Below are 22,900 nucleotides of genomic sequence, written 5' to 3' on the forward strand. Positions count from 1 at the left end.
GCAAAACACTTTTTTTATTTCTTCCACTTACCCAAAAATAAAATAAAAATATTTATTGAGAATATAATGCAAGGTGTGTCCAAGACCTTCAAAATTTGGTATATAAGGTTGCAGATATTGGCTAACAGTATCAGTTCTTATTGCAAACAGAACAGACAACTTACCACAATGTTTAAATTCCTTGTAAGTATTCAAATAGTTCATATTATTATAAGTTACTTTACTATTGTTTCCCAAATTATAAAACTATATCGTAACTAATTCTTCTTGTTCATTTCCAAAAAAACAGTTCTTGGTAGCTTTGGCTATTGCCTGCGTAGTGGCTGTAGAAGAGGCCGAAAGAGTTAAGAAGCAAGTGTATGGTCTTGGTCTAGGATACACTGGACTTGGCTACACCGGTCTCGGCTACGCTGGAGTCGCTGGAGTCCTTCCATACAACGGATACACTGGACTCTATGGACATTATGTATATTAAATTGGCATGAACAAAATGTAAATTGCAAACTTTTCGGCTACCATTAAAATAAATTTTTTTTTTTTCTGTTTATAAAAATTATTGTTTATAAATTTACCTCATTATATTACTTAGAATAAGATCGCTTTATCGTTAAGTTTTGTCACTAATATCTGGGATTCTGAAGAGAAGATATCTAAGAGCAATCATGGAGGAGTAAACACAAACCTATTTTTATTGTGAGCTACCTTAACTCTGAAGAAAACATCTTAGAAGTGCCGACTAGATGCAGCCTCAATTTTTAAGTCACTAAACCCAAAGAGAATTTCATCAACCTCCGAAATCTCAGTTCAAAAACCTCAATGTACAAACAGATCTATTATAGACACGATTTTTGAAATTGTTAATTGAGAGACGTAGTTAAGAAGACTTTTCAATTGGTACGATCCTGATCTACGGGAAATTATATATATTTAGAGTGGATAGGGAAGGGATTAGCTATGCGGTTAGCGGACTGGACTCCCACACGGAGGTCCCGGGTTCGAATCCAGCTGCTGACCCTTAGATCTAGGAGCTTCTTACAGCTCACTGTCCGGAGATGAACAGTGTTGTCTGTAACGAGAGAACACTGTCCGGAGGCCGGCAGTGCACTGAAAAAAAAGCTCCGGGCGCCAATATCCTTAGATGCTGACGCGCCTTAAATCATTAAAATAAATAAAAATTTAGAGTTGGTATACAGGGGGAAGGATGGGCCTCCCCAACAAATTTTTTAATGAAAAAATCAGAATGTAATTTAAAAATTGATTTAAGTTGGTTGGCTACAATACAGATTATGGTGACTGTCTTTTGGGATTCGCAAGGAATAATCCTCATCGACTATCTGGAAAAGGGTAAAACTATTACAGGTGCATATTATTCATCGTTATTGGACCGTTTGAAAACCGAGCTGCAAGGAAAAAGCCCACGATTGGCCCACAAAAAAGTCCTTTTCCATCACGACAACGCACCAGCTCACACCTCAGCAGTTGTGGTCGCAAAATTAATAGAAATAGGGTTCCAACTCGTTTCACATCCTCCCTATTCTCCAGACTTGGCTCCCTCCAAGTCTATTTCTCCCTCCAAAGATGACTACTATTTGTTCCCCAATATGAAGAAATGGCTGGCGGAAAAGAGATTTTATTCAAACGAGGAGCTGATTGCAGAAACGAATGGCTATTTTTCAGACTTGGACAAATCCTATTATTCGGAAGGGATCAACAAATAGAGCAGCGTTGGACGAAGTGTATAAGCCTAAAAGGAGACTATGTTGAAAAATAAAGAAGGTTTACCCCCAGAAATTAAGTAGTTTTTATTTTTGCACGGACTTTTCAAACGACCCTCGTACATGCTCACTAAGCTACAGTGGTTTGACAGAAACATGACACCTCTTAAAATGAAATTACACCGAATTTTCATGACATATTTAATGCTTATCAACGTATGTAGTTAGAGTAAAGAACAGTAATTTCTGAAATGTAACTACTGGAGGACCAAAAAAAAAAAAAAATTCTAATCTCAATCCTTCTCTGAGATATTTTCTCGGAAAATAGATTAAAACGGAAATTATAGCATTAATATGTGAGTTAATAAGTGAAATGCTTCCCTTATCTTTAAGGGGCCAACAATTAACTGAAGAAAAACGACTACAACTTTACTGGGAAACCAATATGGCCCCCAACGTCAATGTCTTCAATAATGCTATTGAAAATAAAGAATCTGATTTTATTAAGATTTTCGTTTTGAGCAACTTTTTCGTTCTCAGAAACCTCGAAACGTGACGTCACTGTGAAAACGTTGAATCGCAATAATTTTTCTTACGAGAGATACGTAAGAGAAAGAAAAAAGAATATATAAAAATAACAATCTCACAACCAAACACATACAATCGATCACACTCAGTCCATGAGCAGACAAAATAGAAGACACACCAACTTTTTAATGATGTAAAATATTACATTGTCAATTTGGTAAATAATGTAAATTGCGTTACATTATACATATTCATTGTAATATAATTGTTAACACACTGTATTTATGTTCCACAGCCCTGAAGATGACTCTAGTCTCTAGATCGAAAGCTCTGACAGAATAAAGTTTATAATGACTGAAACTGGCAATAATTTTTCATCCTATTGAAACTATGATTCAGTCACCAAAAATAATGAACAATTAATATAAAAATAATATACCACATAAAGAAGAGTTTTAAGGTATATCTATAGATGGAACTCAGCAGAAATTCTATGTTCTTGTTTAGTAAATTAATTGTAATAGGCACTAAATTATTATCGAAATAAGATTTGACTAATGCCCAATTAGTAAGCATACAATTTATTTATCGAGAGTTCCGTAAGGTTTAGAAAACAATATTTAGGGATTCTGTCAATCAATGGTCTCACCAATCATTCTTCTAAATCAGAGGTTCCTCAAACTTATTCCGTCTACGGCCCACTTTGAGAATCAATTTTCTAGCGCCACCCAAAATTTTGCAACTTTACCAAATCTTAAAAATCACAATCGTAATCATTACTTTAATTTAATTATAGCGTGCCATATGAGTCTTATCCTGTTTCTGGGTTCGAACTTTCATTTTAATTGAGACTGTTCTAATGAGAGCAATCAAAGGCAACTATATAAATAAAATATATTTTTTTAAATACATTTTGTAATTTACATTGTATACAATAAGTAAATATGGAGAGAGTGATGAACTGGTGCGGGAGGAGAGAAACCACACAGTGGTAGCACTCTCTATAGGAGAGAGGAGAATGTGAGGAGGAGAGACAGGAGAATAATGATGTTTAGTTCTTCAGACAGTAAGGAAGTCGCGGGGCCACTGGCGATTCTGTCGGCGAGGAGTATTAGGGATGTCAGAGGAAGCGACACTATATAAGAGGATTAGAGTAGTCGAGAGAACAGTATGGAATTTTTGATATTTAGTCTTGGGCGAGTTGGTCAATGAAGGGAATGTTGAGGTCGTTGTGAAGAGTGAGGTTAGTCACCGTAGAAAGGAGCGTCAGCTATCTGTCGGCAGTAGTATTTATAAAAACTTTTATTCAAATAATAAAAACAAACATTTCAATTTAAATTTTAAAAATAATCTAATGTAAAGGATGAATCTGATGATTTTTAACAGGCTCGAATTTACTCAAAAAAACAACCGTAAGTCCGGTAACATGCAAACGATTTCTCTTTCTGGTTAGCAGCTTTGCCACAGCCACATTCACACACATACGACGATGGGAATGCTATCAAAAATCGTTGACCACAATCCAGAGTAGCCAAAATTAACGAAACAACGAAATAATCGATGTAGCGTAGTAGGATAGGTTTTGATTTTAATTTAAAATTTTAGAAGGACACAAATCAGTTATCGCCCCCCTAAACCGCTTCAATACCCCCCCAATTTTCTCTGGACCCTTTACCGCCCCCCTGTAGGTCACCAGCGTTCACAAGGGGACGTTATCGCCCACATTGAGAGAAAGACTGTACTTAATACTTCATCATGAAACATTAATTCCCAAATCTCATAATTTTATGAAATTAAAATTAGTGTCAATCAAACATATGATGATTTAATTGAACAACATTTTGATGATCCCCGGACAAGATTATCTTAATTGTAACGTTGCTTTTTAATCCGCTTAATTATTATAATGCTCTTACAAAGGGTCGGGTAATTTAAATTTTAGTCATTTAATTAAAGAGATTAAATCTGCAATAATCTCCATGTTTTATGTGTTAATTAAATGATATTATTTTATTAGCAGCTATTCGTGTACATTCATTAAGTATAAATATGTATCTGATTTGTATAGATTTTTGGTACTTATAGCCTGGGCCTTAACTAAATTCGCTACATTAAACCGTAAACGGTTTGCTAAAAGGTATAACAGTGAATTTCACATTTAATCTAATAATTATCAATTTAGTAAGGGTAAAACTGCCTGTTTTGTATGAACCAAAATTTGCAATGAATTTCCACAAGAAAAACAATCTGATTTTGAATATTTTTACAACAACTGAGCAAGTAGAAACACTGGAAAGTAGAAAGCTAATCGAATTATAATTATAATCGACCAATTATACTTTATAATCGATCAATTATAATGAAATCATGAGCTGGACACCTTGCATTGCGAACCTTTCAGTAACTTCACAACACCATGGAGGACTTAAACATGACCTTTACGAAAGTTGAAGGTTACAAACTTAAGATGACAATTAAAAAACTTTTTTAGGAGTTTCAAAAAAAAAAATTTTTTTAACAACTGCGGCTAATGAAATCTTTAGATGTTGACGACAGAGAGTGAGAGGGTTGCTAACTGACACTTAGTTCGCATTCAAAATAAACAAATTAAGGCGCATGAATTTTCTGAAATAATCATGTGCACTGCTAGGGTTTCTGGATAATGTTCTCCCTATCTACAAAACAGTGTACCATCTCTGGAAGAGGAAGTCTAGTCAGTTGGATACTAAACAGAAACTTGGGAGAGTCCAATGCCCAAATACCTTTCCTCAAGAAGTAGAGTAAGATTGGCCACGTCCAATAATAAGGCCACATCAACCCTTAAGACTTAATGGAATAGTTAGGATGTAATGTTTCTTCTCCTCTATAACTAGTACACCTCAGTTAATTCTGCAAAAAAAGAGATCATCCAAAAATAAATACTTGGACGTAAATAACAACTGCATTCACAGCAAGTTAATGACTAAAGAGGGCCGACCCCTCAAAATAAATATAAAAAAAATACATTTAAATTCCCCATCCTAAACAATATATTCAGACAAAACTTTAAATAAATGCTTATAAATAATACTTCTCAACGAAATGATTCTGTAGGTGTACAACTCCACCATCTAACGTACCAAACCAATAAACTTGGTAATATTTTTAAACCAATCAATGCAATAGAACATTTCCCTTATGCAAGTTGTTAATTTCCTGAACACACACACACACAAAATTGCTTGACACGAGACCACATACAAGGTGTGTCCAGACCAAACAAGACCTTCAAAATTTGGTATATAAGGTTGCAGATATTGGCTAACAGTATCAGTTCTTATTGCAAACAGAACAGACAACTTACCACAATGTTCAAATTCCTTGTAAGTATTCAAATTGTTCATATTATTATAAGTTACTTTACTATTGTTTCCCAAATTATAAAACTATATCGTAACTAATTCTTCTTCATTTCCAAAAAAAATAGTTCTTGGTAGCTTTGGCTATTGCCTGCGTAGTGGCTGTAGAAGAGGCTGAAAGAGTTAAGAAGCAAGTGTATGGTCTTGGTCTAGGATACACTGGACTTGGCTACACCGGTCTCGGCTACACTGGAGTCGCTGGAGTCCTTCCATACAACGGATACACTGGACTCTATGGACATTATGTATATTAAATTGGCATCGTTTTCATGAACAAAATGTAAATTGCAATACTTCTTGGCTACCATTAAAATAAATTTTTCCGTTTTATAAAAATCTGTTTTAAGTTTTTTCTTTCCCTTACGCTAGAGGTTGCCCTTCTTAAAGTACTCGAATCTTCACAGTTGAAGCCTTCTGTTGGCTCTGATTTGGATGCTTGGTTTTCTTTTGCGGATTACTGCTGAGGAAATCATTTTCCAAAACAAACTATTTGTTGCTGGACGTTGTTTTTTTTTTTTAATTTCTTCTCTCAAAAAATAATTTTCACTGAAGTACATTTCCGCGAGTTACTTACAACAGTATGAAACGTCTTTACCATTAAAAAGCTTGGCCTTATTCTTCGGGCTCTTTGACCATGAAAATACATTTATAATTTACTCCTAGATTATTTCTTTTTTTCAAGGAATGATAGTTATACTTTTCTTGATCCTATGTCACTAGATTGATTGAGAGCAATGAAAGAGTTAAAGAAATATTGCAGTCCAAGGGTCAAGAACATCGATCTGTAGACTTAAAACTGCCTTAGCGATCTCGAATCGATATTGGGACAGGATTACGAAGAAATGGAAAGAAATACGAGAATGGATTTATAGAAAGAAAAATTACTAATACCCACAAGGTGCTTGTTTCGAACAAGAAAATGAACATCTACGAGTACTTGTTGCGGTGATGACTGGGTACGCTCTTGTGGCTGTTCACCGGAACACCGTCAAGAGGGAGGCCAACGCCAACACGGTGTGAGGATGGAGTGCGAGGGACCGTGTATCATTATTTGAGGCAAGAGTCCTCGCTTTCTAAAGGCCAGACATAAAAAAACTTTAGTTATTTAGTTATAGTCAGTAATTAAGGTAGAATATCTTAATCAGTCAGCAACAGCATTGTATATTGCATTTAGATCGAGAAATGTTAACTTTTCCGCCTTTACTACTGAATTTCAGCACTACTTGAATTGAATAATTATTGTCCAATATTATAGAAAAATCTTGGACAACCAAGAAAAGAGAAATCATTGCTTTGTGCGGCATAATAAGCCCAGATTCCATACCCAACAAATGCTTGAAAAGAGGAAGACCGCTGGACAGTCCTGCTTGCGCTCAAGGAAAGAAGCGATAATGTCCATAGCTCTGGATACAATTGTTTGTAGAATGGGAATTGCAGAACCCAAATTGGTGATCACAAATATATGAACTTGAGTAGAGATATAAAAGTTTGGAAACGAGCTAACAAGAGTTTTTCAAAGATTTTACCAAGAAAATGGGGAAAAAGTATCAAGAGTAATAATGAGAGGAAGCGGAATGTACGATTTTGTTGGGGTAAGTCATACGGATTGGGGATAATTTCCGGGGGGGGGGGTGCAGAAAAAGGATTTTTTCTGTTGATTAAAAGTCATTCAAAGAAAATAAGGAAATATCAAAAAAAATAAATGGCAATGATAAAAACGAATAATTCAAATCTGAATCTAAAATGAATTGGAAGATTTGTTTTCATTGATCTTTCTTGATCAATATTTATTGAAACAACAATTAAAAACAATCAATAATTTTGAGATATATTCCATAAATAAATTCCACAATTTTTTTTCTTCGATAATTTGTGTTTCGTTTGAAAAAAAGGCCATCTTTAATGAAGAAACTTTGTAAAATCACTTTAAATGAGGTGCCACAATAACTCCTCTGGGTCGGATTTCAAAAATAAGATAATTTTTATACATAAACAAGTAAAGGCTTAAGAAAAGTTCTTTTCTTGGTGTATTCATAGATTTTAAAAAAGCATTTGACTCGATTGACCAAGAAAAACTGTGGTATAAATTATATTATATAGGAGTCAGTGGGAAGATAATTCGTATTATTAAGGATTTATACAATAATGCGGGTATGTACTTGAAACATAAAAATCACTCTGAGGAGATAGAAGTCACGCAAGGTGTACTCCAGGGGGACTGCTTAAGTCCACTTCTTTTTATTCTGTATATAAACGATATCGTTAAATTTTTTGAACAGTGTAAAGCTGTCGGACTGAACGTAAACAATAGGAAAGAAATCATAATGTTATTGTTCGAGGATGATGTGGTACTGTTTGGCCAATCTTGGAGCGACGCGGTTAGTAAATTGAAAATATTAGATAAATATTGTATTAACAATGCTATAACCCTGAATCCAAATAAAACAAAAATAGTCCCTTTTTGCTCCTCAAATAAATCAAAAAAGTATAAAAATATTTTCTGGAATGATAAACCACTGCAATTTGATAATAAATATATCTATCTCGGAGTACCATTTACCTCCAACTCTAAATTTAAATGTGCCGCTCTGCATTTTCTAAATAAAACTATACCCCAGATAGGCAAAGTAATTAACATATTGTGTAAGAGTAAATGTGATTCTTGGGAGCCAAGGGTGTAGCTTTTTGATGCCATTGTTGCGGGCACACTTCTGTATGGCTCTGAAATCTGGGCCCCGCAACACTTGGAGATTGTGGAGAGGGCTCAAGTCAGATATTTTAAACAATTATTTTGCTGGCCAAAAAACACACCTGACTATTTAGTTATGATTGGAAACGGGGAGGCCACACTTGAGTCTGTCAGTTTTTAAAAGATTATTGTCTAACTGGATCAGAATTCTATCTATGGACGAAACTAGGTTACCAAAACAATGTTGGAATAAGTTAAAAGAGTTGGATGGTAAAGAGAATAATAAAGCAGCACAAAATTTTTTCACTCAATTGCGCCTCTGGCTCAGTGTTATTGGGGAACCAAACATTATTTACAACTACGATGTAGATAATATCAAAAGAAAAGTTTCGGATTTAATAGAGAGATGGTACAATCACTCTATCTCAGTTGATATACAGAGAGCAATTAATCCAAGCTATAGTGCCGTCTAGAGAGGCATAAGTGGGTTGGGTATGATGGAAGATTATATAATGTATAGATGTTCCATTGATAAGATAAGAGTGGTTAGCCAAGTACGAGTGATTGGAGACAAGACTATTCGAATCTGGAACAGAAGCGGAGGTTACCACTCTGTCGACACTAGCACCCTCTGTAATATATGCAATATGAATGTGGAGGAAAATCTGGAACATATCTTGCTCCAGTGCCCCATATACAACCCCATAAGGGATCACCATCTCGCCAGTTTTATTACAAATTCAAAAAATAATTTGGTGAATATATTGACACCAATAAAATTAAATAAATTATATTACTTTATTAATGAAGCATTCAAACTAAGATCTTTTTTAATTAATGAATGATGAAGAGGCCAATAATGGTGAGAAAGTGTTGAATTTCTTTATTTTCCGTTTTTATGTTTATATATTACTATTTTTATGAGATTGTATATGTTTAAGTGTAGGTGTCGTTTATTTTTTCTTTTTATTTTTTCTTTCTGTTCAATCTCTTTTGTTTTTGTATTTAATTAAGCATTATAAGCGTACTTTAGTTCTAATTGTATGATAAAAAAATAATTTTGATTTTATTTCTAAATTTATTTCAAGCTCTATTTTATGTTATACCACAATTTTGTACAGAACCCTGTAATGTGAAGTATTTTCACGAAATACAGAATTTATCTATCTATCTATCTATCTATCTATACATAAACAAGTATTAGGTGCTAAGTGTACTGGATCATATGCCTTATAATTAATAACCCAATATATTATCTATATTTATTTCATTATCAGATCAATTTAAAAGTAAGAAATGAGGTAAAATGAGTTAAAATGAATGAATGAGAATGAAAATGAGTTAAAAATAAATAAATATGTACAATAAATTTTGTCAGAAACCTTTAAAAATTTTAATTACAATGTCATTTTAAAATGCACAGTGATTTCTATAGAGCCAAGAGAGTAGGAAAACTCCCAAAGACCAAGCTTAATTACTGCAATAATTAATAATTATAATAATAATGTCCGGTGATGGACAGTGTTGTTTGTAACGAGAGAACACTGTCCGGAGGCCGGCAGTGCACTGAAAAAAGCTCCGGGCGCCAATAACCTTAGACGTTGACGCGCCTTAAATCATAAAAAAAAAAATAATAATTGCAATAACTGCAATCAAAATCCAAACTTTCGTCTGCAAATAAATATCTGCAAATATTCTATTGTACTCTGAGGTATGATCTCACGAATTATAGAATTTTATACAGATTAGCTGGCAAACAATGATTCAAATTCTCTCAATAACCTGCTCTAGTAGCAATAGCTTTGCCAATTATACATAGGAAAAACCTTTCGTTAGAAAATGAAGAAAACTACTGAACTATTTAGTATTGAAATTTGAGTCCCACACAATAATTATCTGTAGATTTTGACGTTCATACAGTTGAGATTTTTTTTAGATTCGCAGCGTGTAAAAAAGAAAAAAAAGTATTTAAGGTATATTGTTTTGGAAAATGATTTCCTCAGCAATAAACCGCAAAAGAAAACCAAGTATCCAAATCTGAGCCAACAGAAGGCTTCAAGCTTCAACTGTGAAGATTCGAGTACTTTAAGAAGGGCAACCTCTAGCGTAAGGGAAAGAAAACTTAAAAACAAATTTTTATAAAACGGAAAAAATTTTATTTTAATGGTAGCCAAAAAGTTTGCAATTTACATTTAGTTCATGCCAATTTAATATACATAATGTCCATAAAGTCCAGTGTATCCGTTGTATGGAAGGACTCCAGCGACTCCAGCGTAGCCGAGACCGGTGTAGCCAAGTCCAGTGTATCCTAGACCAAGACCATACACTTGCTTCTTAACTCTTTCGGCCTCTTCTACAGCCACTACGCAGGCAATAGCCAAAGCTACCAAGAACTGGTTTTTTTTTTGGAAATGAAGAAGAATTAGTTAGATACAGTTTTAAAATTTGGAAACAATAGTATGTTAAAGTAACTATAAATATGAACAATTTGAATACTTACAAGGAATTTGAACATGGTTGTAAGTTGTCTGTTCTGTTTGCGATAGAACTGATACTGTTAGCCAATATCTGCAACCTTATATACCAAATTTTGAAGGTCTTGGACACACCTTTTACATACGATATGAACTTTTTTATTATATTCTCTCTGAGTAGGAAATAAGCAAATATTTGTTGCATAAAAAAAAGTGTCGATTGTAACTTTGATTTATTGCTTTGCATAAAGTTCATTGACTTACATTTTAATTTCCTGTTATTAACATTTTTTTATTGGATGTTTATCTTTGGTAAGTAAATGTCACGTGTTTTTAAATTAAAAAATAATTATTATTTTTATTTGTAATTTGTATATTTTTCAGAAAAGAGACTCCAAGCAGTAGGCTGAGATCTAACCAAAGTTGTGGCTCATATTTGTACAATATAAGTACACAGCGTAATAACGAAAACAAAAATCTCAAAACATGCCCACGCTACAACACAAGAGAAAGAAACGAAATGATCGATTAAACAATTATTTAGAGACATCCTTTGGTACGAGGCCATTATCTTCTCTAGCCACATTACTCTATTCTAAGTACTTCTTATTAGACGAAGACTAATTTTTACTGGAGCAATATCGAATCATTAAGAAGATGACATGGTCACTGGTACTTCAATCATCTTCTTGGAGGATTTCTTAACAATGCAGCAACTAGAGGGTTAGGATGTGAGGAAACTGAAACGTGGAACTTGACCATAACGGGATCTTGCAGCATCGGAAACATAGCAGATAAAGAGTGTAGAGAGTAAAATAAAATAAAGTAAGGGCATTAGAGATTCCATTTTTTTAAAGTTTTGTTTCTATAGATATTGGAAATTTGAACTCTGCCCCAAAGCTGCACTCCATATTTCCAGAACAATTTGAACATCATTTTGGAAATGAAGTCGTTTGTTGCTTGGTAAAAGTTTTGTCAAGAAATGAAAAGAGAAATATATAGAATGTTCAGTTCTTTTCGTTTATATCTAGTCAGTACATTCCAGGTTTGACTTTTGTACGGTAAAATACCGTAATTCCATTTGTGATGAGAGAAGTGCTATTTTAAGGAAATTCAATATGAGGCTAAAGTGAACGTTAAGCAAGAACCAAGTCTTTGTAGGTAGAAACGATTGCCGTACTGATGGCGGCGTAAGTGAAAAGAGTGTCGAACAAGTACAATTTAGGAGTAGTTATTTATGCAAACGTCAATTAAATAGCATCAAGAGATAAGACTGAATGACCAGATAGTATAGGTTAAAATGCTCTTGAGCTCGGCAGGACATCTCGGGTTGCCAGACGCAATCGAAAACCTGAGCAACAATCGAGAATTGATTGCTTATTCTCAAGAGAGACCAATATTTAAATCTACTACGCTAGCTGGCTAGAGCGATAAGCGCGAATACTTAATTGATGGGAGGGAAGTACTATCTATGATTCTAGGACAATATAAATTCGTTTTGGGAGCAGCAGTTAGTTTAAAATTCACTTCTAAAATGATTTTTTTTTTTAAATAGTAATTTCACAACGTAAAAAATAGTTTATAATCAGTCAAACCAGATCTTTAAAAAGTATCGGAACATTAAAAGAACAATTCTATTAATAAAAATCAATAATTTGATTTATTTGACTTAATTATTGTTGATTTTAACGTTAATATTACGAAGGTATTCTGTAAAGCTTGTCAAGAGTTGATGTCAAAGTTCACCAGGTCAAAGGGTGTTCAGACAAAATTAGAATACATTCCTTATTCTGTATTCGAATATATCTAGCTGAAATTTGTGAATAATAATATTTACACCAGTGATTATTTTACGGCCATTCATCAGTTTACTTTAGAACCTATTGGAGATTAACTTAAAAATTAAGACTAAAAGAAGTTGAGAAGACATTCAAATAACTGTGCAACTAAATTTAGCTAATTTTAAGTTTGTTTGTTTATCAAAGTAAAATATCAGAACAGAAAAAGAATTGCATAAAGAGAAAAGACTTACAATTTAAAATAAAGTATAAAATTAGAAAGACCATTCTCAACTGACCCACTAAACCAGCTGTCCAACCGAAATGATCTTGTAGGCCAATTTGGAAATTCATTATAAGCCTACAGGCCGCTTATAAAATTGATATGTATTAGAACTGTCCAGTAGGACAGTTCTATAAGGGTTGATTGTCAAATAACTGTTAAATTGGAACGACTAAACTAACTTTTTGCAGTGAAAATTAAAAACAGAATTAATTATTATTGTCTTAATTATTATTCATATAAACATAGATAAAATAATTAATAAATTATGTGATGGTCGAATATTAAATTTATTTAATTAGTGAAATATTTGTGCACTATTTCACCTATCTCTTGCCATTCGATCTCAATTCGCTTATTTACAAAACATAATTGAGTTACGTATAGGATTTTCATCTGTTAAGATCAAGTAGATCCAAAAACGCTCATAACTTTTTGTGCCAGATTTACCTGATTGGAATTTTTTTTTTTTTTTTTTTGTGACATATGTAGGTGCTATGTAATAATAAGATGATCCATTTTTTCATACTCAAGAGATACAGCAATTCGAAATATGAAGGAAATGGAAAACTCCCAAACTTTATCACCTTATATCTCCTTCAAAAAATGAGACAGAAAGCTGCAATGAGGCACGATTGTAGAGATAATCGAGAACTACAATTGCACACATTTCCACAAAGATTAAACCAATAAAACAGGAGATACAGCAATTCGAAATATGAAGGAAATGCAAAGCTCCTGAACTTTATTACCTTATGTCTCCTTCAAAAAATGAGACAGAAAGCTGCAATGAGGCACGATTGTAGAGATAATCGAGAACTACAATTGCACACATTTCCACAAAGATTAAACCAATAAAACAGGAGATACAGCAATTCGAAATATGAAGGAAATGCAAAGCTCCTGAACTTTATTACCTTATGTCTCCTTCAAAAATTTAGCTACAAAACCGCAATTGTGTACAACTGAAGAGTTGGATAAGCAATATTTTTCGGAAAGTTTACAGTGTAACTTTATGTTAAATAAATTTCATTTCCGATAAAAACGATTCGCAGCTGATAATAGATCAAAAGCGCTCATAACTTATTCCTTAGATATGTCTTTATCGCAGGCCATAAAATTATTCAAGGACGGCTACATGCGGCCCACCGGCAGCGAGTTAGAAACCTCTACACTAAACGGTGACCGAAAATTTAAATAACCAACTTCTATCTTGTCACAAAAATCAAAATCTAAGAATCCTTTCCCCTGAGCTCTGTCTAAGAATATCGCCTGAAAATAGCATCATTCAAGTACAGACAAATCTACTATTTTTTTTTGCATTCACAATCTCTTCATTTGAAGACCAAAAGTTGAGAGCATGTGTTCAAATTGCTTAAAGAAAACGAACGAATTAGGAAACTAAAGTAATCAGCAGTTATATAGCTTGATTTCCAACCATAATTTTACTTTTTATCAATATTGTTGGTTAATAAACGGAATTTCCATTACAGTAATCAATAACAGCATTATCATTGTTACAATGTGCAGTATGATTGCACAAATTTGGACACTAAATCAATGCTTCAATAAACCATGAACTTATGAATAGTGATTGTAACAGCTTCGAAAAAGAAGAAATACTTTCACAAAATATATTTTCAATAAAGAGTAGAAATGAAGATAAGAAATCAAATGGCATCGCATTACATTGATCTTGACTTTATAAATAACTCTTCTCAGACAAAATAATTTATAAAATTCCCCCTTCCAACAAATGCAATAACCAAATAAAATTGTACATACCTTAATTTTTTAGGTCAAAAGCATGGACTTTTAAATATCACTTTGCAATCAATCACATTTTTCATAACAAATTTGTTATTCACGATTTCACAAAATTATCACTCACAATTTTAAAAAAAAACTTAAAAGAGTGATCACATTTGGAGATCTGTTACGGACCTATTGGGGCATTCAGAATGGTCTGGAAAAAAAGTGACGTCACTGAAATTATAAATTTTAAAAATTAATAAAAAATAAATTAATTATAAAGTAAGAAATTATTTGTTGAAGTATTTTTTATATTAAATGTTAATAATAAATAATGTTACTTCAGAATAATTAAAAAAAAAAAAATTAAAGAAAATTTTTTCAAATTAATAATTGACTTATAAACAATATTATGAAAGGCAAAATATTTTTATATTCTATACTAACTTTACTTTTTGTGAAAACTGAAAAATATAATTAAAGTCCATTGATCATTAAAAAAAGAGAAAGGACACGTCATCAAATCAAGTCACACTTGGGCCCCAATTCCGACCTTGGTTCATGAAGCTGTGCAATTGACGTCTACAAATTTAATTTAAAAAATATTTAAAGAGTAATTTTAACAAAATTCATAATAATTAACTATATAATTCAATAAAAGTTGTTACAAAGCTTTGAAAACAGAAAATGAAGACATTGGAGGTAATTAAATTACAAAAATTTCAATATGGTAGAACAAAATGAATTCTATGATTTTTGGATGTTTAATTAATCTGTAATGAGATATTCTTAAAATAGAATTCACTTCTCCTTTGTTAAAGAGCTAACAATTACTCAACTTATGTTTAGTTTTTACGTTACTTTATATAATAAAGTTAAAAATAGTTTTAATTAATTTTGGATGCCTAATGCCAAACCAATATGGCGTAAGACCATATTTGTGATTTCACAGAACTTACTTTTCTTTTTTTGTTAAAATTTGGTGATTTTTAGTAGTATTTCAAGGATTTTAACTAAAACCTTTTTTTTTTTTTAATGGGCTTTATGAAAATTATTGAAATTTCAAATTAAACCTAAAGATGACTTTTATATTTTTCTAGATTAGTGTTAGTAGCCAATACTTTTAGAATTTTATCTTCTTTTTACTGAATTTACTAAGTACACATGAAAGAACATTAAGAATGAACAGTTCTAAATTTAATTATTTTCAAAACTTCACAATCTCAACTCTAGATCAAAAAAGAAAGACCTTTATTAAGAATAGTTTTATAAATTGCAGGTAAATGAATTAAGTTGTGAAGTGAAACCAATAAAACCAACAGTGTAGGAGATTTTCCTTATATTATTAACAATTTCTGCAATTTCTTAACAATAGGTAAGAAATACTTAAAATAATTTTATCCTTAAAGTATTATTTTCTTAGATGAAATTAATTTATAATAATAAGTTGTTTCAAAATGAAATTTTTACTTTTCCTAAAAGAAAACTGACTAAATATCTTTCATATTTGTCACAAAAAGGACTCACCTTAATTTTATTCAAAGTCATGAACTTCTTAAGCATTAATAAATGATTTAAAACCTAAATTCACATACCTCAAATGCTTCACTATCAATGAATTTAACTTGTGAGTACAAAAATACTCATAAATAGTATAGTAAAAGAAGTAAAAAATTAAATATTTTCATGATATCCAGAAACATTTAATAACCAACAGCAACTGAGTTCTTTCCATGATTGAAGTTTTGATATAATCCAATTGGATATGTATATCCTATTGAATAGATTCTTCATTACTCATTATTCTTTTTGAAGACTTAATTATTTTGTGAACACTTTCTATCAACATTTAGGTTTTAGAAAAAATAAAATAAAACACACTAAGCTTAGGTTAGTTTGAACAGAACATGTTTTACACCTAATCCATTTTAAGGTTAACTCGGCTATTGCGTACTTAATTGTTGTTGCTAATGAACATAATTCTGATTTGAATTATTGTCACTAAATAGTATTAAATTATTGAAGTTAACTTAAAAAAAATAATTATACAATACTAGCAATATTCTCTTCATTTATTGTTATTCTACAATAAATGCAGGTTTGCTATTTAGTCCTCAAGTAAGGAAATTTTTACCACTTAAAATTTAAATTTAAGTGCAATCAAAGTTCAGTAATGTCTATAGAAAGTGATAAAGATATTGTGAGGATTATTGTATTGTGATATTATGACTTTATAATTTTATGGTGCTCGTTTGGAAGAGATTTCACCATGAGTAAAGGGTACCTTTCTTGATGCTCTTGAAAGTAATCAAAAGCATCTGACGAACTGTTTTTCTAAGATATATCCCCCGGAGATGCTCTCATCACCCAGTCATACGGTGGCTTTAAACCGGCTTACCCTGTGCTATTCTGTGGCCCCAGTATTTTATTCGGGCTTTCCTATTGTTCCTCCATACTTTTAAATCCCACAGCCTAACTTTTTATTCTTAAATTTCTTCAAACAAATCCTCTGTGCATCCTCTACATTCATTCTCTCGTTCTACTGAGCTTCATATCCCTTCCCCATAGATCAGTAGTCTACAACTAATCCTCCATCATCATTACCACTTCTTTCTTGATTAACACCTTACCGGTTTACTTTCTTTACACCTATTTAACTCCTGTTTTTAATACCTGCCTCTCCTGTCACCTTTTTTGAACTACAACTTCTCTTTAATTTTCTTCTGTTTTTTCACTCTTTCCTGTAACGTGTAATACGATTGCATTCAACTTCAAAGTAATGTTTTATTTACAGTAGTTTGAGTTATGATATATAGTGGTACCTATATACGACCACAATTCGTTCCGGAAGTGCGGTCGAGAACCAATTTGGTCGAGAACCGAAACAATTTTGTACCATAAGAAATAATGTAAACTATGTAGTTTATTTCATTTCTAAGCACCAGAGATATGCCAGTTTTACTGGCCTAATTTTTATATTTTATGTAAAAGCATGTATCTAAACAAGAAATTAGCTCTAAAAGCGTAATATAAAAACAACTCGGCGCTTCTCGGGTGTTCTAAGTTCCAAATGTTCGGATTCCAGGACAATATTTTCTCGAATTTCTTGGTCGAATATCGATTTGTTCGAAAGTCAAGTCGTTCGAAAACCGAGGTGCCACCTGTACTTAATTATTTAATATTTTGTAATGCCAGATGAGGTCACTATTATTATTATTATTATTTTTGTAATGATTCTTGAAGTACTTGTATTCTAGAATGAATTTCTTTTTTTCAATGGTGTTTATTTGATTGTCCGCTAGCGTAATTAAAACTTTGTAACAGAGAGAAGCCAGAAAAAGTTTAAATTATATAAATATTTTAGTTATTAACAAGGGACCTCGCAAAAAAAGGTAGGAACTTTTGGTTAAAATCGTTCAACCGCAATTGCTGGTTTCATTATTATTGAATCGATTTCTTGTTTTTGTGTTGTTATTGCTAAGGGAAATTAATTAAACTTTTTTTTTATTCTAGTTCATACTTTTCCTTGCTATTATTTTTCTGTAGGGGAATGGGCGATTGCACTTTAAAAACTCGTGAAAATATGAAGAATGGTTAATTTAGTGCACTCAAAATGTAATGCTAATGAATTATTGAAAATAGCACAGCATGTTACTTATTTTTGCCATTTGTGGATTGTTGTTTTTACCTTATGAACTACTATTACAGCTTATCGCACAGATAAACCTACGCAATAGGTGGTTAATTTAGCCTCAAAAGGTTTTACAATCGCCCGCTTATTGCTATTTAATTGCGAAAAGAGTCGATTAGAGGGTATTGTAAAACTGTAGAGAAAAATGTGCGGAGTTATTGTGAAGTCCCGCTAGGTAGCAGGAGCACTCCGTGACCTGTGTAACCAGACATTTAAATATTTTTAAAGATTATATTATTTAAAAAAAAATGTTAACCATCTTGAGGGATAAAAATAAACAAATTGAATCCACCACTTAACATTGAATTACTTTTGGAAAGTTTTATTTGATAACTTTTCTAAAAATAAAAATCCAATCAGCTTTAGTTTAAAGTATTATTGCAGATTCAACCTCCACTTAGAATTTTTTTTTTAATTTCAACTTTTTTCTACTTTTATGTCCCTAACAGACCCGGTTGGGACTTAACTCTAGATTTATGGTAAATGAATGGAAACATTTCAACAAATTTATTTTACTTAAATATTATTTATTTATTAATAAATTTGTTTATTTAAGTGAATGAAAAGTGTGTTTAAGTTGTTTTTCAAGCAACACACGTATGTTTCACATTGTACACAATACTTAACTTCTACACTCTTGAAACTTGTATCTGTTCAACTCTCGTGTCTCGTGCATCTGTCAACTGTCAAAAGTTTTGTTTTCTTTTATCGCCAAGATCTTGTGTGCCCTACCCCGCTTCAGTTTAAGGTAAACCAAAAAAAAAAAAAAAGTCCTAGAATCTAAGAGTGTTCCAGAGAAGATATTTTCCCATTTTCCAGTATCTGGTAGCCTCTCAGGTGTTTTAACAATCTTCTTTGGATGATGTTTTTCTAGACTTTTGCAGGTGACTTTTCTCGAGTCAACAGTGCTTTCTGTGCTCAGTTCACGTCTGTTTCTGTTATAACTGCTCCAGAATAGTCTTCCTCAGAACTTATTCCAGGGACGAAACTCCCGCATCCTATATTTTTCAACTCCTTAAGTTTAAATCCTCCATCCATTCCCGTAATACCAGATCTCGCTCATCTGATCTCTATATTCCCTCTCACCGTACCTCATCCTTTGACAAGTCCTTCCTTATACGTGCTACCTCTCTCTGGAACTCCTTGCCATCATCTGTCCGCCATGCTCCTACCCTTTCTATCTTGAAATCCCTTCTATTCAGTTATCTCCTTTCTATTCAGCCTCCTACGGAATTCTAATTGTTTTAATTTATTTCCTTAATTTCTATTATTATTTTTATTTTCACGTATATTTTCTGTTTAATCACAGGCCAAACTATGAAGGCCTCTATTTGTACCTGTGTTTATTCTTAGGGTACAATTGTCCCAGAATAATAAATTTATTTTTTATTCTATTCTATTCAAAAGGGTCATCTCGTTTCCTGTCTGGTTCACCACAGTAAGTGAGCATATCCCTCCAAAAGAAAACTGTTTTTCTCTTCCCATATTTTTTTTTTAAACATTGTTAGCTTATTATTGTTCTTGTACATCAATATCGTTTATTTAAAATATTTTCCAGAAAAAGAAGGTACTGGGATATGCTCTCCTGCAATGTAACATTTCAGTGTAATGTTCGGTCCTATTCTTGTTCATAAAAGAGACAATCAAGTTTATCATTTTTCTGAATGGATTTGTTTATTTTTCTGAAAACTTCATTTATAGTTCATATCGATAGATCCATATCTTTTATTTGATAATTTTTCTAGACAATTCTTTGTAGTTCTGAGGATGGATGCTGATAGGTTTAAAGAATCATTTTGGAGTTAATTATAGTTTTATAAACTTGGATAGTGTTAATATGAATTATATAATATATAATTATCAAATATATTAGAACATATTATGTTCTAATGGAGATTGAAGAGTTTTTATGAGGTAAAAGTTTTGGGAATAGTAGTCAATGAAATTCGGGCAAGTTCATTTGAGATTTTTTGTTTACTTTGGGATAGTACGAGGGTCGTTTGAAAAGTCCGTGCAAAAATAAAAACTACTTAATTTTTTGGGGTAAACCTTTTTTATTTTTCAACATAGTCTCCTTTTAGGCTTATACACTTCGTCCAACGCTGCTCTAGTTTGTTGATCCCTTCCGAATAATAGGATTTTTCCAAGTCTGAAAAATAGCCATTCGTTTCTGCAATCACCTCCTCGTTTGAATAAAATCTTTTTCCCGCCAGCCATTTCTTCAGATTGGGGAACAAATAGTAGTCCGAGGAAGCCAAGTCTGGAGAATAGGGGGGATGTGAAACGAGTTGGAACCCTATTTCCATTAATTTTGCGACCACAACTGCTGAGGTGTGAGCTGGTGCGTTGTCGTGATGGAAAAGGACTTTTTTGTGGGCCAATCGTGGGCGTTTGCAGCACGGTTTTCAAACGGTCCAATAACAATGAATAATATGCACCTGTAATCGTTTTACCCTTTTCCAGATAGTCGATGAGGATTATTCCTTGCGAATCCCAAAAGACAGTCGCCATAATCTTTCCGGCAGAAGGAACGGTCTTCGCCTTTTTTGGCGCAGATTCCCCCTTGGTAACCCATTGTTTAGATTGTTCTTTGGTCTCAGGAGTGTAGTGATGTATCCATGTTTCATCCACAGTGACGAAACGACGCTTAAAGTCCTGCGGATTCTTCTGGAACAGCTGCAAACCGTCCTTGCAACACTTCACACGATTTCGTTTTTGGTCAAGCGTGAGCAATCGCGGCACCCATCTTGCGGATAGCTTTGTCATGTCCAAATGTTGATGCAAAATATTATGTACCCGTTCATTCGAGATGCCCACAGCACTAGCAATCTCACGCACCTTCACTCTTCTGTCATCCAACACCATATCATGGATTTTATCAATGATTTCTGGAGTAGTAACCTCAACAGGGCGTCCAGAACGTTCAGCGTCATTTGTGCCCATATGGCCACTCCGAAAATTTTGAAACCACTTGTAAACTGTTCTAATCGAAGGTGCAGAGTCACCATAATGTTTATCAAGCTTCTCTTTAGTCTCCTGAGGCGTTTTGCCTTTCATGAAGGTTTAATCAACGCACGAAATTCTTTTTCGTCCATTTTTTGAAAATCACTCGACTTCCTCGATTCAAACGAAAGCCAAACACAAAAAAATAGACCGATCTGGCTGAAACTTGGTGTGCGTTCTTCCAAGAGATGCTACTAACTAAACATAACCTCGATACGCGCCAGTGATGGATGCTATCTCTCTGACTTTGCACGGACTTTTCAAACGACCCTCGTACATGAGCCCAAAAGGGCTTTGGACATAGCGTACAGCTTGATCCCTTCCTACTACGCATATCAACTATTAATAAGAGTAACTGTTGTTGGTAATTATCCCTTGGTATTAATGTTGCAGCAGGACCAAGTAATGATATTGTAAAATATTTCTGTAAATGTACAATACAATCAATTTTAATAGTTCTTTTTTTATAAATTTCAGATTGTGCGGAAGTGTTCAGTTCCGGAAATGTTTATATCGGTAGTGATTTTTTTGATTAAAAGAAAAAATTATTATTGATCAGTGCGTACAACATAATATTGATTCGGATTTTGCTAAATTCCGACAACATTAGCGTTACCAGTATCTTTTTTTTTTTTGGGCGTTATAATTTTTTAACTTGTGACAAGTGTCCAGTGCTGATGGTGGTGACGAAGACATCGATGGATCTGTTGGAACAGCTAGATATTGTTACATATCCCAACCTACATCAATACCAGGTAGGGCAAGGAATTCAGTGATCTGTATTTATGTTTTCTTCCATTAAATTGGATTAATTTTTGGTCACATTAATTAATTTTTATTTTTTGAAAAATAATTATGATTCCAACGTGCAAGATTTTTTTTTTGGTATTTCATATATTTATAAATAAATGGAATTATATTTTTTTTTAATGCCATCACCGGACAGTGAGCTGTAAGAAGCTCCAAGGAAGAGAAAATCTAAGGGTCAGCTGCTGGATTCGAACCCGGTACCTCCGCGTGGGAGTCCAGTATGCTAACCTCATAGCTAATCCCTTCCCTAAATGGAATTATAATTATTAAAATTAATGCATTTCTATGGATCACTGTTAATATCTTTCTTCGGAACTTTAAGTCCATGTACGAGCAGAGTCGGTTAGTTAACTTTTTTATTTTATTTAATTTATTCGTGCACCCTTTCAGATCAGTTTTTGGTCTTCTATTGGAACAGTCTTCTTCTTATTCAATATCTTATCTCTCTCTTCACAGGCTCTCTGCCTCTTCAATCGTTAATTCCCAGTTCCTATCTCCCATTGCAGTCAGCAATGCCTCTGCTATGTTGCTTCATCTTACCTTGGGCTTATCCTTCTTATCTTCGCAACGGGTTCTTAATCAAAAATGTCTTATTTAGCATCCATCACCTTTCCTGCCAAATCTCCCCACGCATATGACGTATATACTAATAAAAAGATTTATTCCTTTTCTCGCCTTTATCGGTGGGGAGGATTACATCAGCCTCTTCCACGATGTTGTTATTATTTTTCTTTTACACCCTAATATACTCAAAATACTAAAGCGATTACATCACTTGT

The 22,900-nt window shown here is 33.0% G+C and overlaps 2 protein-coding genes and 2 long non-coding RNA genes across 9 annotated transcripts in view; 2 read left to right on the forward strand and 2 right to left on the reverse strand.

The window, feature by feature from the left end:
• The window catches only part of LOC141454662 (uncharacterized), a 59,454-nt gene extending 42,899 nt beyond the window's left edge, over positions 1 to 16,555 (reverse strand). For 3 of the 4 annotated variants that reach the window (XR_012458861.1, XR_012458859.1, XR_012458860.1), the window contains exons 1-3: positions 16,145 to 16,555; positions 15,065 to 15,199; positions 14,651 to 14,851 (exon numbers count right to left, since the gene is read on the reverse strand). This is a non-coding gene — a long non-coding RNA (uncharacterized lncRNA). Of the gene's footprint in view, positions 1 to 10,944; positions 11,080 to 14,650; positions 14,852 to 15,064; positions 15,200 to 16,144 lie in introns of those variants that run through there. The other variant, XR_012458862.1, reaches the window with a different exon arrangement.
• LOC141454658 (ras-related protein Rap-2a) overlaps positions 1 to 22,900 on the reverse strand; it is a 234,324-nt gene that overhangs the window by 60,007 nt on the left and 151,417 nt on the right. The gene's annotated exons all lie outside the window — the stretch shown is intronic.
• Positions 52 to 553, forward strand: LOC141454659 (uncharacterized). Its single transcript, XM_074129130.1, has 2 exons — positions 52 to 183; positions 290 to 553. The coding sequence occupies exons 1-2, from the start codon at positions 67 to 69 to the stop codon at positions 473 to 475; spliced, it is 303 nt and encodes a 100-aa protein (XP_073985231.1). The 5' UTR covers positions 52 to 66; the 3' UTR covers positions 476 to 553.
• On the forward strand, positions 15,185 to 22,099 carry LOC141454663 (uncharacterized). Its single transcript, XR_012458863.1, has 3 exons — positions 15,185 to 15,319; positions 15,897 to 15,992; positions 21,789 to 22,099. It is a non-coding gene; the product is annotated as an uncharacterized lncRNA (long non-coding RNA).

This window comes from Rhodnius prolixus, unplaced genomic scaffold (genome assembly GCF_049639745.1).
Source record: "Rhodnius prolixus isolate KJV_2025 unplaced genomic scaffold, Rpr scaffold_9, whole genome shotgun sequence".
In the NCBI taxonomy this organism is placed as follows: Eukaryota; Metazoa; Arthropoda; class Insecta; order Hemiptera; family Reduviidae; genus Rhodnius; species Rhodnius prolixus.